The 14,725-nt window shown below is 44.1% G+C and overlaps 2 protein-coding genes across 20 annotated transcripts in view; one reads left to right on the top strand and one right to left on the bottom strand.

The window, feature by feature from the left end:
- PIGL (phosphatidylinositol glycan anchor biosynthesis class L) overlaps positions 1-6,535 on the bottom strand; it is a 65,652-nt gene extending 59,117 nt beyond the window's left edge. For all 5 annotated transcript variants that reach the window (XM_082602820.1, XM_082602823.1, XM_082602822.1 and 2 more), the window contains exon 1: positions 6,286-6,535. In XM_082602820.1, coding sequence (XP_082458946.1) covers positions 6,286-6,523 — 238 coding nt within the window. In that variant the 5' untranslated portion in view covers positions 6,524-6,535. The remainder of the gene's footprint in view (positions 1-6,285) is intronic.
- A 384-nt stretch (positions 6,536-6,919) lies between these two features.
- NCOR1 (nuclear receptor corepressor 1) overlaps positions 6,920-14,725 on the top strand; it is a gene marked incomplete at its 3' end in the record, with an annotated part of 146,190 nt that continues 138,384 nt past the window's right edge. For 13 of the 15 annotated variants that reach the window (XM_082602803.1, XM_082602799.1, XM_082602805.1 and 10 more), the window contains exon 1: positions 7,496-7,623. Of the gene's footprint in view, positions 7,006-7,495; positions 7,624-9,330; positions 9,348-14,725 lie in introns of those variants that run through there. The other 2 variants (XM_082602808.1, XM_082602809.1) reach the window with 2 other exon arrangements.

The following is a 14,725-nucleotide window of genomic DNA, read 5'->3' as shown; positions in this document are numbered from 1 at the left end:
GGTTCAAGCCCTGGTCTGGGAAGATCCCACATGCCAAGGAGCAACTAAGACCGTGTGTCACAACTACTGAGCCTGTACTCTAGAGCCCGCGTGCCACAACTACTGAAGCCCACGCGCCTAGAGCCCGTGCTGTGCAACAAGAGAAGCCACCGCAATGAGAAGCCCGCACACCGCAATGAAGAGTAGCCCCCACTTGCTGCAATTAGAGAAAGCCCATGCGCAGCAACGAAGACCTAGCACACCAAAAACAAACAAAAAACAAAAAACAAATCAGGGGAAAAAAAAGCAATAGTGAAAATAACCTGATAAGTTCTGTTTTAGGAAATATGGTGAGTCAGATGTCTGGAGAAACCCCCATAGAATACCTGAACATGTGAGATAAAAGGCAAGCATGGGGCTTCCCTGGTGGCGCAGTGGTTGAGAGTCCGCCTGCCGATGCAGGGGATACGGGTTCGTGCCCCGGTCTGGGAAGATCCCACGTGCCGCGGAGCGGCTGGGCCCGTGGGCCATGGCCGCTGGGCCTGCGCGTCTGGAGCCTGTGCTCCGCAACGGGAGAGGCCACAGCAGTGAGAGGCCCGCGTACCGCAAAAAAAAAAAAAAAAAAAAAAAAAAAAAGGCAAGCATGTTTTAGAATGTATGGCTGAGCTGGCAGGAAAGTAAGGGCTGTCTTTGGAGGTCATAAACAGTAGGTAAGCACAAATCCAGATAGGTAGGGTAGAGCTGAAGCCAGGTCAGCTGGTGGCCTGAAGTCAGGACAGGAGATAAAACTTGGGCACGAATAAGGAAACCTCCACACAAAGATAGGATCCTCAGAAGGCAATACCTACAGTGGGTGAACTAGGGGAAAAACCATCCGAAACAGAGATGGTGGGGCTGCTTCTGTGTCTTAGACTTGTTTCTAGTGGAAGGGAAAATAAGAAAAATGTCACCCCCTGAGAACTGTCAATGACACACTCACCTTCACTTGGTGTGGCACACTGTAGTTTCCAAATATAGCCACTGCAATAATTCTAGTCCACATGCACTTCTAGAACCTTGCTGCTTCCTATCAAGAGGTGGTATTTCTCTCTTTGAACGTGGATGTGACTTGTGACGGCCTTGACACACAATGCAGTCAAAGTGATACTACGTGCTTTCCAAGGCTAGGCCACAGCAGGCAACGCGGCTACCCCGAGGGCAGGCCCTCTCGCATACTTGCCCAGGAACCCAGTCACCAGGCTGTGAGGAAGCCCAGGCTATATGGATTGACCGTATGTGGATGTTCTGGCCCACGTCTCTAGCTAAGTCAGGTGATTCCAGTCTCCAGACTTTGGGTATTCCAGCTGAGGTACTAACCATCATGGGGTAGAGACAACTGAAACCATGAGAGATAAAGTGTTATGATTGTTTTAAGCCACTAAGCCTCGAGATAATTTATTATCATCATCACCATCAGGCAACTGATGTACTTGAGTTTGGGCCCTGAATTTACACTACCTCTATGGCCTGAAAAGTTTCAGTCTAAAATTTTAATTTAGAGTGATCTAAGATGGGTAGTTCCCTTTGCTGCCTGGCTGAAGCAAACATAAACATCAAAATATTATCACGAGTATGGTTCCATGAAACATGTGCTTACAATTAAAAAAAAAAAATCACAAAACACACAGGGAAACAAGTCCCTCAGAATGAGTTACTCAAAGAGCAGAGCCAGACACAAAGACTGCAGAAATTGGAATTATTAGAAGTAGATATGTGTTTAATATATTTAAAGAAATAAAAACGTCAAACTATGAGGAAGTAACAAGAGACTGTAATATTTGCAAAAGAAGCTCTGAATATGAGAAACAGACTAATGGACAAAATTACTAATCATCTCAATATATATGTAAGGCCTTTATTATAAATCTACTAAAGGACATTAAAAAAGGCCAATATAAATGAGGAGATGTACCATAAAGTCATAGACAGAAAGACTTCATATTGTAAACTTGTCGATTTTTCCCAATATTGATCAACAGAGTCAGTGAAATTCCAATAAAAACGCCAGCAAGGTTTTTCCTTGAGCATGCCCAAACTAGTTCTAAAATGTATTTGGGGACTTCCCTGATGGCACAGTGGTTAAGAATTCTCCTGCCAATGTAGGGGACACAGGTTTGATCCCTGGTTGGGGAAGATCGCACATACTGCAGAGAAACTAAGCCCATGCACCACAACTACTGAGGCCGCGTGCCACAACTACTGAAGCCCAAGCGCCTAGAGCCCGTGCTCTGCAACAAGAGAAGCCACCGCAACGAGAAGCCCACGTACCGCAACTAGAGAAAGCCCGCGCGCAGCAAATGAAGACCCAATGCAGCCAAAAATAAATAAATAAAAATAAATTTATAAAAAAAAATAAAATGTTTGGAAGAAGAAAAGGTCAAAAATGGCAAACACACCCTGAGGAACAACAGATCAGAGGGCTGGCCCTACCAGATACAGTGTTGTAAAAGCTACAGCATGATATTGGCACAATGATGTCAAACTGACTGAAGGGACAGTATACAGATCAGAAATACACGGAGCTCTGACATATGAGAGGTGGCAGTGCAGTCAGGAGGGGAAGGGATGGGCCGAACTGGTTTTCCCGACTCCAGTCTTTCCCTCCAAACGGTTCTCCATATGCCACCAGTATGAGCTTGCTAAAACACAGAACTGGCTGTGTTAATTCTCCAGCACATGCATTCTACAACACCCTACTACCTACTGTGGCTTCCTCTCATGTGTGTATTAATAGGTACTTCAGTGGTTACATAAATTGGAGAAATGCTGGACTAAACAAAATTAAATAGGAATTTTTTATAGCAAGACTTCTCCAAGATGTTGATAGTCTAATAAGGACTGTGCACCTCTAAAGGGGGGATAGCACATCTGGTTAATTTCCCTAAACTTGTCAGGTCAAGGTATTAACATTTTTTTTTTAATAGCAGCTTGAGGAACTGGAATTTCGTGGAACATACATGGGGAATCAAAATGGTTACTTCCTTAACTGATACAGCAGCAAGGCAATGTGTGTGGGTTAAATGGTTTAGAACAGGAAAGAGCCACTGGGTCCTGGCTCCTCTGTGTTCTAGCTCTTCACTTTGGTCAAGTTACCTAACTTCTTTGTGGTTCAGTTTCCACAGTTAAAAAATGGGAAAAACAAATTATATATACGTGTAATGCCTATCATAGGATTGCTGAGAGGATTAAATGAGCCACTAATAACAAAATACATTTTTTCCTGCTTCTCCCTACCCCTTAAAACTGGAGATGTAGTTAGAATGAGTTATTCAAATGAGTCCAAGACTTACTTATGCTTTTACTATTGCCCTGAATGGCTTGCCCCATTTCCTGTATACTTAAGTCCTATTTTTAAAGACCAGCTCAAAAGAAAAGCTCTTTGGAGAAGTTTCCTTAATCCAACTCCCTGAAAAGAGAATTGATGCTTTTCCCCATTTTGAGTCCACAGTCTTTTCTCTGTCAATTACAGCTTTCATTATGTTATACCACAAGTTATTAACTTCCTGTTTTTCAGGTTAGAATAAATCAGGAAGGTGGGTAATATTTAGTCTGTACATTTTTAAAATGAGTTGGGAATTTTAAAAGTAATTTAAAAAATTACAAGAGAAAACAATTTAAACAGAAAGTTGGATTCAGAGGAAATAATGAAAGACAACAATGAAGATACTGAGTTTTAGTATGTGTCAAGGGCGTGGATTATATATATATATATATATTTTTTTTTTGCGGTATGCGGGCCTCTCACTGTTGTGGCCTCTCCCGTTGCGGAGCACAGGCTCCGGATGCGCAGGCTCAGCGGCCATGGCTCACGGGCCCAGCCGCTCCGCGGCATATGGGACCCTCCCAGACCGGGGCACGAACCCATATCCCCTGCATCGGCAGGCGGACTCTCAACCACTGCGCCACCAGGGAGGCCCATATATTTTTTATTTAAAAAAATTTTGATTTCTGGTCCCAACCTACTAAAAAATAAGGAGAAATTTATTAAAGAATCCTGTGTACCTATAATACTTTGTAAATAAAATCCAGGCATCTTGTAACAAATTTTGCTTATAATTTGATTCCCATAGTTGTAATATGAAATGTAAATAAAATTAAAAGCAAACAAAAAATGAGGCCATTACTTGCATATATTTGCAGCTAATATCCTTAATAGCACAAACTGAGAAGAAAAGTGCTTAGATTGAAATTCTCAGTATTTATTCAAAATGGTTTAATCTTACGGGCAACAAAAGATTTTGAAGGAAAAAAATGTTAGTCAAATCAAGAAATATTATACATAAAGAGATTATTTGTAATAGAGATAACCTGGGGGGAAAAACCCCCTAAATATATGTATAATAAGGGATGACTAACTAAATTAAGGTTTATCTGTATGAAACCATTTAAAAGGCTATATATCTGGTTCTTATTAACATAGATAAATATTTAAAATATAAGTTTCAGAAGGACATGGTCCTCACCTAGCTTGTTTTCAGTTTTATTCCTAGGGCAGAGAATAAGTCCTGGCAGATAGACTTTTTTTTAATTAACGTTTTTTTATGAAGACTTTTTTTTAAAAGAGCAGTTTTAGGTTCACAGCAAAATTGAGGGGAATGTACAGAGAGTTTCCATTTACTCCCTGCCCTCACACACATACAGCCTCCCCCATTATCAGCATCTCCCACCAGATGGTACACTTGTTACAATCGATGAACCTACACTGACACATAATAATCACCCAAAGTCCATGGTTTACATTAGGGTTCACTCCTGGTCTTGTACATTCTATGGGTTTGGACAACTGTATAATGACAGGCATCCATCATTATATTATACCATACAGAGTATTTTCACTGCCCTGAGAATCCTCTCTGCTCTGTCTATACATCCTTCCTCTCATCCCAGCCCCTGATCCCCACTGATCTTTTTACTGTCTCCATAGTTTTGTCTTTTCTAGATTGTCACATAGTTGGAATCACACAGTACAAAGCCTTTTCAGATTGGCTTCTATCACTTAGTAATACGCATTTAAAATACTTCCTTTTCATGGCTTGATAGCTCATTTCTTTTTGCCTCTAATATTCCATTGTCTGGATGGACCACAGTTTATTTATCCACTCACCTACTGAAGGACATCTTGGTTGCTTCCAAGTTTTGTCAATTATGAATAAAGCTTCTATAAACATCTGTGTGCAGGTTTTTGTGTGAACATGTTTTCAGTTCCTCTGGGTAAATACCAAGGAGGGCTATTGCTGGATGGTTTGGTAAGAGTATGTTTAGGTTTGTAAGAAACTACCAAACTAACTGCCTTACAAAGTGGCTGAACCATTTTGCGTTCCCACCAACAATGAATGAGAGTACCTTGGCTCCACATCCTCACCAGTATTTGGTGTTGTCAGTGTTCCGGATTTTGGCCATTTTAATAGTGAGTAGTGCACAAAAATCTTTAATAAATATTTGAGAAATTAATGAAAAGGTAATGTTCGGTGAAAAATATAAAATCTTATAAAATGTGCTTATTGAGAAAAATCTGTATAGAAAAAGAACTGGTACGAAACAACCAAATGGGAAAAGAGGTCACTGGGCATTTGTTAAAAACAGCTTTATTGAGGTATGATTTTTACATACCATAAAATTCACCCATTATATATGTAGACTTCAATTATTTCATTTATACAGCTGTGCAATTACCACCATAACCCAGTATCTTGGTCAATTTCTGTTTTCTCATTCCATCTTTTCTGTATGGTAAAGAAGGACTTAATTCTTTGAAAGGCCCCAGTGAAAGCTGGGTGGAGTTGAACTCTAAAATGACCTATAAGATTATTTTCTAGTCTAATGATCTCTCTCTTCAATTTGATACATGCATCATTCTAGCACAAAGTGGACTGAAGGGTTGATCAGGCATGACACAGCCCACATTCTGTTTGGTCGTTATTCTTGGCCCTCCTGGAAATGAAAAGGTTCCACAGGATACTGATTACAGTCGCAGTTCCCAACGCGGATGTAGGTACTGAATGGAAGCAAATGTGAGCTCCCGGATCCTGCTAGCGGAGAGCGGAGCTCGCACGCTGCCCACGCCTCCCAACGCACCTGGGAAGCCGGCCCTACAGCCCTCAGGCTGGGGCCACCGATTATCGGTGAAGCGCCCGGAGAAAGGACCTCTAGTGTATTCACCTGGCTCCCTACGACACAGACCCCTCCGGGAAGAAGTCGACTTTGACAGGTTGGCGCCTAAATGCCTTCCCAGCCCCGGCTTCCCGCGCCCCGCCTACAGCTTCCTACCTGCGGAGAAGCAGAGCAGGGACACCTGGTGCCGCAGGCGGGCCAAGCCTAGAACGGTGGGAGCAAAGAACATGGCTTCATCGTCGGGGTGCGCGGTCACCAACAGAGTCCGGCTTCCGCCTCCCGGCAGGCCAGCCTGCTCCGGACTCTTCATTCGCTCCCAGGAGTCCCAAACCCAGAGGACGCCCCATGCCAGGACCGCCGCCGGTACACACAGCAGCAGACCCACCACCTCCATGCCCTGAGGAGGCACTGCGCCTGCGCAGGAGGGGAGGCGGCCGCCGGGCCGGCTCCGGCGGGAGACCGGCGCTCGCGGAAATCGCGTTCCGAGTGGAAATCCGTCCGGTTGTCCTGCTCCAACGGCCGGAGGCTTTAAGCGTAGGTCCGTGTGCTCTGACAAGGACGCTTCCCAGCCTCTCTTCACGGGCTGCCGCTACTTTACGCGGCCTTTACGAGCTCTCGTGCCCGCTCGGTTTCAGGGCTGAGTCGACCCCGTTGCCGTCCGCACAGTACTTAAAGGGAAGCGTCTGAAAAGAACCCCCAGCATCTTCAGTGCGAGTTCCTCCTGTCTTTACGTCACCATTTTACCACTCATTTCTTAAAACCCGGTCTTTCTCGTAATTATCCGGGTGAACACCGACTTTGTTTCTCCTCCCTAATTCCGGGATGTGGAGTGGCGGCTTCTCTAAAGGAAAAGTATGCGGTGGCGAGGCCCGTCCGGTCAGTTCCCTGGGAGCGTGAGGCCGAGAGCGCACTTGGCGGGCGCGGGGGCTCGGGCTCCTCGGAGGGGCCGGAGGGAGGGCCGGCATCACGGGCGGGTCGGCCTCGCGCGGCCTTTCAGGTAGGCCCGCTGCGAACGCAGCCTGAGCCCGGGAAGCAGCTGCGCGGGTGGCCGCGCGCCCCCTGGGCCCCCGCTTCCCTCCCGCCCTCAGCCCGGGCTCTCAGGCCCAGGGCGCGGCCTCGCGTCCTTCCCTTTCCCACGCCCGCGGGGAGTCCCGGGCGCGACGGCAGCACCCTGGGTCCGCCGCCGGGCCAAGGGGGTACGCCAGGGGGCCGAGAAACTCAGCCCGTGGAGGGAGTCGGCCTCCCAGCCTCCGGAAGGAGGAGGAGCCGGAGCAGCCTCAGCCGCGGCCGCCGGGCCGGGGGGTGGGGGGGGTGGAGGAGAGGGGTTGAATCAAAATGGCGGCCGAGGTGGCGAAGCAGCAGCGGCGGCGGCGGCGACTGGAGTGAGCGCCCGGCTCGCCGCGCCGACCAGGGCCTGGGCAGGGCCGCGCGCGGGGCCGCGTCCTGCCCCTCAGGCCTGGGGCCGCGTCGGCCGCCGCGCTTCGTCCGCTCCCGGTGAGTAGGCCTGGCGCCCGCAGTCCGGCCTCCGGGCCCCCGCTAGCCCGGGGCCGTCGAGGGCTCCGGGGCACCGGCCGCGGGGTAGGCTTTCCGGCCGGCGAGGGGCATCGCGGGCTCGGCGGCTCGGGACCCGCCCAGCCGCCGGCCTCTTGCCCTCGGCGGCCGGGGCGAGCCGGGCGCGGCGGGGAGCGGGGCCGGGCGAGCGGGGGAGGCTCATGGAGTTTGGAGGAAGAATGGATTGTGGCCGGGCCGGGGCGCCCAGGGTGCCCTGCGGGGAGCGGGCTGCGGGGCCCGAGGCGGGCGCGGGCCGGGGCCGCGGGTGGGGCCGGCGCAGGTGGCGGCCTGCTCTCCCTCCGGGGCGGAGTTGGTGGCTGCCCGGGAGTGTGCAAGGGGTCAGGGCGGGTGACAGCGGTGGACAAGTGCCTGAAGAGCAAACTAGTTCACCTTTGCGACCAAACCACTTGGGGTGTAATGGCGAAGGGAGGGCGGGGGAGACGGTGGAGATCGGAACCCGGTACCTTCTGCCTTTTATCGTTGCTGTTTAATGTGAATTCTCTTTTGGGGGGAGGAGGGATTCGAGAAACTGTAATTGAGAAGTCAGTCTTAGTGGCGAGGAGACTGAATTCTTCGAATTAGCCGGATTAGGTATAGTGTATTAAAGGTGTGGGTGGGAATAGGTGATATTTGTGAAAAGTGTTTTCTCAGAGAGTGTCAGTTTTCTTTTACCGATGTTGCATGCTACAGTGCCGCTTCTCCAGAGTTACCCTTGGAGAGTAGAGGCGTGGGTGATTCTAATCTTTGGGATTAGTGTTTTCACCTGCATCAGATTTGCTTCCCTAAGTATATCCTAATTGTACTAAATTTACATTCCTTGCGTGCACCTTGGTGAGGCGGTGACTGGAGGCGGAACGTTGCGTAAAGAGCAACAGGCCTGGGATTTTAAATGCCTACAAATATTCATTCATTCGTTCAACATGTCGTGATCAATAACTGCTGCTGATAGGTCACATGTGACTCTTGGATAACTGAAGAGCTGATGGCGTTATTTAATTTTTAATAGTTTTTGAAAATGTTTTGATGTATCCTTTCATAAAGATATTTCTTGGCAGAACTAAGTTGCCTGATCTCAGGAGCAGACCAATTTTAGAATATTATTTAGACATGGGTGAAGATTACAGAAGAAATAAGCAGGTTGTTGCAGAAAGAAACGTTGTCTTTATTTTCTCATTCTGTTAAAATCCAGTGGAGGTTTATTTATTTATTTTAATATTTATAGTACACAGTTGCTTTGCCTTGCTTTAAGCACACCTGTTAATGGAAATCAAGGTTAACACACACACATGTATATAAATAATATGCACATACATACATAAGGATGTGATTACTTGCAGTACCAAAATACTCTTTCCTTTTACAAAAGGCTTGCCATATGTTGGACTCCTACCCCAGAGAAAATAAAATACAAAGAGTCCTGATTCCTCCTTTAACTGTGTCATTTTGGAACATGATCAGTCTTTTTCTGCTGTTTCCTCATCTATGATAGCAGGAAAACATCTCTCCTAGGTTGTTGTTGTGAGCCTAAAAGAGCTGTTATGAAATTGCTTTACAGAGATCGTAAAGGTTATATTTCTGTGCCAGAGTAACAGCTCCCTCTTCTCTCCTGAAATGCTTTAGCTGCACATCTCCTCTCATGGCATTTACATTTTCTACCTTGTATTTAGGTAGGTACCTGTTTTATCTCCTATTGGGGGTGGGATGTGCCCTTCTCTGACTTTATCTTGAAGGCACTGCCTAGGATATTGACACTGCAAATGTTTATTGAACGAATAAACATTGTATTCTAATTAGGGAAATGTGTTCACATTACAGCTTACCAAATACACCTGCTAACCTGCTGTGACATATTTATATAGGTGTGATTCTCTCCATGATCTATGAGGAATAAATTTTTTAAAAAATAAATTTATTTATTTATGGCTGCATTGATTGGGTGGGTCTTTGTTGCTGCGCACGGGCTTTCTCTAGTTGCGGCGAGCGGGGGCTACTCTTTTTTTTTTTTCCTTTCGGTACGCGGACCTCTCACTGCTGTGGCCTCTCCCGCTCTGGAGCACAGGCTCCGGACGCGCAGGCTCAGCGGCCATGGCTCCCGGGCCCAGCCGCTCCACGGCATGTGGGATCTTCCCGAACTGGGGCACGAACCTGTGTCCCCTGTATCGGCAGGCGGACTCTCAACCACTGCGCCACCAGGGAAGCCCGCGGGGGCTACTCTTCGTTGCGGTGCGCGCGGGCTTCTCATGGCGGTGGCTTCTCGTTGCGGAGCACGACCTCTAGGCGCACGGGCTCAGTAGCTGCGGCATGTGGGATCTTCCTGGACCAGGGCTTGAACCCGTGTCGCCTGCATTGGCAGGCAGATTCTTAACCACCGCGCCACCAGGGAAGCCCAGGAATAAATATTTTTAACTGGGTGTCTTGTTGGATTTAATCATATAGTAAAACTTAAGAATTTGCCCTGCCCACATAATTTTTAAAAAAAGCACAGAATGCTCAAAATTAACTATCTTTCTTTGAATTTGAGTAAAATTTGTTCCAAGGCCAAGCATATTTGGATTAATCAAGTTAGTTTTAAGCTTTTTTTTTTTTTTTTTTTTTGTAAATTTTGTGAAGTGGGAGATTGTCTTGCCATTGTTACCTGCAGGAGAAAAGCAGAGGCCTTTCAATATGCCAGGGATTGATGTAGGTAAATGTCAGGCTATTTGTTACTTAGGTTTTTTGTGTTTGTTTTGTTGTTCAGTTATAACTGTATTTTGTGACCTGTCTTAATTGCAATTTCAAATTCTTAACTGATGCCTGAGAATGGTAGAGATCTCAAATACTTAGTTACTTCCTTGTGTTCATTTACTTCAGAGACTGGATTTTACTGGAATACGGTACAAAGGTCAGAATTTATTATGTCTGGACTTATCTGTTGGTGTGTAGTTCATTCACTTGTTCAACCAGTGTGGCATGTCTTATGTTTATGGCATGTTACTAAATTCTATAAAAGTATAAAGTTGACCAGATCAGTTACATGCACAAAGAACTCAGTCTGTAGATTGATACTTTGTCCTTTTCAGGTTTAATGTTGCAAAAGTACATTTAGATAGAATATTATTATTATGTTTCCTCCTAGGAGCCATGCATCCCCACAGCCTCATACTCCTTGACAGTCAGGTCTAGAGCTGCCCATTCCAGCCTCCTCTGACTTTAAGCCCAGCTTCTTCTCCTGATCAGTCCAGCTCGAGGTGACTTGGCGTCTCCTGTCATGCTGCCCTCCCTTTAATTGTATTATTGATTTAGTATTTTTGTTTTATGGCTGTTTAATTTCCCTGGTATTTATGGCCTATTTTCCCCCAACTAAATTATGAGGATCTCTGAAGAGCAAAGGTCTCACATTTCTTTGAGTTTCTCAGTGCACCTGGTTTGAAGCCATGCCAGTATTGCTGCTCAAAAAAGTTTGAGAATTCTATCTTAATAAATAGCAATTTAATAAAGAGTATCAAATCTTGTGTTAGATACCCCTAAAAAAAAAAAGAAAGAAAACATTGGTTTTCTATCAGGACTCCTTAGGAGTATTGAAAAGCTATGAAAGCTTCTGTCATGTAGCAATAACTGTATGTAGAGCATCTGTTTTTAATTTTGGTATTATTGTGGTGGTGGTTTTCCATGAACATTTTTACTGTTCTACCATTTTTTTCTACCCCAGTAGCTTGTAAGCTTGTGTGGTCAAAGTATTACTAGGATATTACTTGGATTGTTTTCAGATACAATCTTTTTTTGTGGGGGGGAGCTCCTCTTTGCATGTGAAAATGAGACCATACAAAGACATGAGAATGTTCCTGGGGAGCTCTTCAGTTTGATTCTTCCATGTGTGCTGCTGTTACTTTCAGTTAATAATAATCTCAAAGACAAATCTAAATTGGTTAAAATAAAATGCTCATAATTTATAGAGTTACAGAATATAGAGTCATGTAGATTATCTAGTCTTACGTGTTTTACTGGTGAATAAACTGAGGGTCACTGAATTGAAGGGGTCTGGCCTAAATTGTTACTGTTGGCCAGTAGCAGAATCCAGTCTTCTGTCTTCCAGGGTAGCTCCTTCTGGGACACCATATCATCCATGGGATGAGTCAATGTGATGATTGACTACTACTTAAAACAAAAATTGGGGTGGGTGGGGAATGAGTGGTCAGTCACTCAGCTTAGATATTGAATTTAGGTACTTCCCTAACTTTACATTTCTGCAGTGAAAATATAGCTTGGAAAAATGTGGTATTGATCTACATTAGTACATGATCACTGGGAATTATGTTTCATATTTAATCTGCTATGATGACTGTCTTCTTAAACAGAAATGTCTTTAAGGTTATCTGGACCTACTGATGTTTCATAGAATTTAAGTGTTACAGTGATGGAAATTTTATTATGCCAATGGTTAGATACCTCTGAGATACAAATAGATAGGTTAAATAATTTTATATATTAGTTATTGCTTGCTTCACTTACTCTCAAACTTCTGGGCTTTTTTTTTTTTTAAGTGTGAGAAACTTCAATTGTTATATGAAAGCTTAGATAAATAGCATAAACATGAACTGTCTTTTTAATGCCATGTTGAAAAGCTCATATGTAATGTTAGTTTTCGATAGGTACTCATGCCATAAAATTTAAAGGAAAAGGCGTAGTATTCTTTTTAAACTAATGTCCTTACATAAATACTGAAGCATGGCATGTGTGTTTTTAAATAAATTTTATTTATTATTTTTATTATTTGGCTGCGTTGGGTCTTCGTTGCTGCCCATGGGCTTTCTCTAGTTGCCGCGCGCGGGGGCTACTCTTCATTGTGGTGCGCAGGCTTCTCATTGTGGTGGCTTCTCTTGTTGCAGAGTACGGGCTCTAGGCTTGCGGGCTCAGTAGTTGTGGCTCATGGGCTCAGTAGTTGTGGCTCGCGGGCTCTAGAGCGCAGGCTCAGTAGTTGTGGCGCACGGGCTTAGCTGCTCTGCGGCACGTGGGATCTTCCTGGACCAGGGCTCGAAACCATGTCCCCTGCATTGGCAGGCTGATTCTTAACCACTGTGCCACCAGGGAAGTCCCATAGCATGTTTTTTTATTCCACTTGGGCTGTTAAATAATATGCCTCTTTTGTGTTGGGTTGTTTTTTCCCATTCTGTGCTCTTTTCTGGAATGCTATTTCCCTACCTTACTTTTCCAAACTCTACCACACCTACATACTGCCTATTTTTTGAGGGGTTTTGAGCAACATATCACTTCATCCAGGAAGTCAGTCTCCCTCCTCCTCCCTCTTCTCTGAAGAAAAGTGTTTTATGGTCTGGAAATTCTTAATGCCTCACTTACGCCTCTGCTATAACGTCATAGTTATTTATGTGCATGCCCGTTTAGTCCCCACTAGACCATAAGCCCATTGTGGGCATGTCTGTGTCTCAGTTATTTTTTGATCCTTCACCTGCCCCCACTCCCAGAGTAACAGTCTGTCCCCAGGAATGGTGTAGTAGAAATTTGTTGAATGCATAAAAAGCAGCCCAGCTGCTGGAGTTACTTGGTGCAGCTGTGGAAGCTGACGGATACACATGTGGGAACTTGATGGTGAGTAGTTTTTGGAAATAAAAAAACAGGTAGAAATTCACCAGTGTCAGTGAGATAAAATGTCTGTTATCAGTGAATTATTAAAGCATTTCTTTAAAAAAGTATTTCTCTCAGTTAACTGGGATTTTGGGGAGAAAGAGAAAGTAAGCGCAGAATCAGTTCATCTCAGATTATTTGTATTTCCAGGTAATATTAGAACAAAAATGTGTTAATTTATATATGCAGGGGACTTTGGAGTTCAGTGCTAGGGAAAAAATGTGAATTAGGAATAGTTGGTTTATAGGATTGTTATAAAATCCCTTTGAAGGGATCCCTTTGAAAGAATAGTACTTGATTAGTTTTATATCAAAAATTAAATTTTTGAGTAGATTAGTCAAGAACAAAGGAAGAGAGAAGTTAAGATTACCAAATTATTTTGATCCCCGCCCCCCGCCGGCAGTTTCTACTTGAGGAATAAAGTTTGGAATGTTCTTTTGTTTTTTTTTCTTCGTTACACATAAACTGAAATTAAACCAGAATAAATTGAGGTTACATTTTTTTAGGAAAATTTGACTAAGTTGTTAGGAGGGCCATAACCTTTATGGTTACAGATTGCCTCCTCCCCCCATACTTTATTTAACTGATAGGCTCTTTTCTTGACATTTTTGTTGTCATACACAGTTTAGCATCAGAGTAATCTGTTTTCGGCAGTTCATTTCCCTTGGCAATAGCGCAGGGATTTGTATAATTTTAAAATGTTTTAAATAGTAATCATCATGCCTTTGAACTCCTGTTCAAAGACATGTAACTTTGTATTACTTTTAAGTTCTTTTAATTCAGTTTTGAATAATGATAACTTTTAAGTATTTGGAATGAAATCAAAACTTGTGCTTTCTAGGAGTTACAGCCTAAAATATACAGAGTGTAAATATACCAGAAGTAGGGAGTGTGTAGTCCATTAAGTGAGTGTGTGTGTTTGTGTTTGTGTGTGAGTGTGAGAGAATGGGGTGGGGCAGGAGGAGTGAAGGGGGGGAAGGCATCAACTGAGCAGGAGGGGAGGGTGGAAGAAGTTACTCTCTATTTACACAAAACCATTTTAATGAGTGAACTTGTCTTTTATTTATTATAAGTAATACTTTATTTTACGGAAGTACAATATGGAAGTATATAAAGAAATTGAAAGCACCACTTCCTAGATGTAACTTGCTAAGTGTTGTGTATTCGTTCAGTTTTTTTTTTTTTTCCTGTGTGTATGTAATTTTCTGTATTATGGGACCATGATATGCTGTTCTTGTGTATACTGCTGTTCCATGTTGGTATTTTTAGAGCTACTTCTATCATTAACAGTTACATAGTATTCCACTTATAAAAAGAAAACACTATAATTTGTTTAATCAGTTTCCTGCCAGTACTGTTTTGTCAGAAAAACAAAGCTGTAGTGAATTATTTGTGTGTGTGTGTGTGTGTGTGTGTATTGTATTTA

The sequence above is a fragment of the Mesoplodon mirus genome (genome assembly GCF_964341445.2).
Source record: "Mesoplodon mirus genome assembly, chromosome: 18".
Lineage (NCBI taxonomy): Eukaryota > Metazoa > Chordata > Mammalia > Artiodactyla > Ziphiidae > Mesoplodon > Mesoplodon mirus.
The sequence above is the reverse complement of the archived record's forward strand: the minus strand, read 5'-3'. Positions and strand labels throughout refer to the sequence as shown.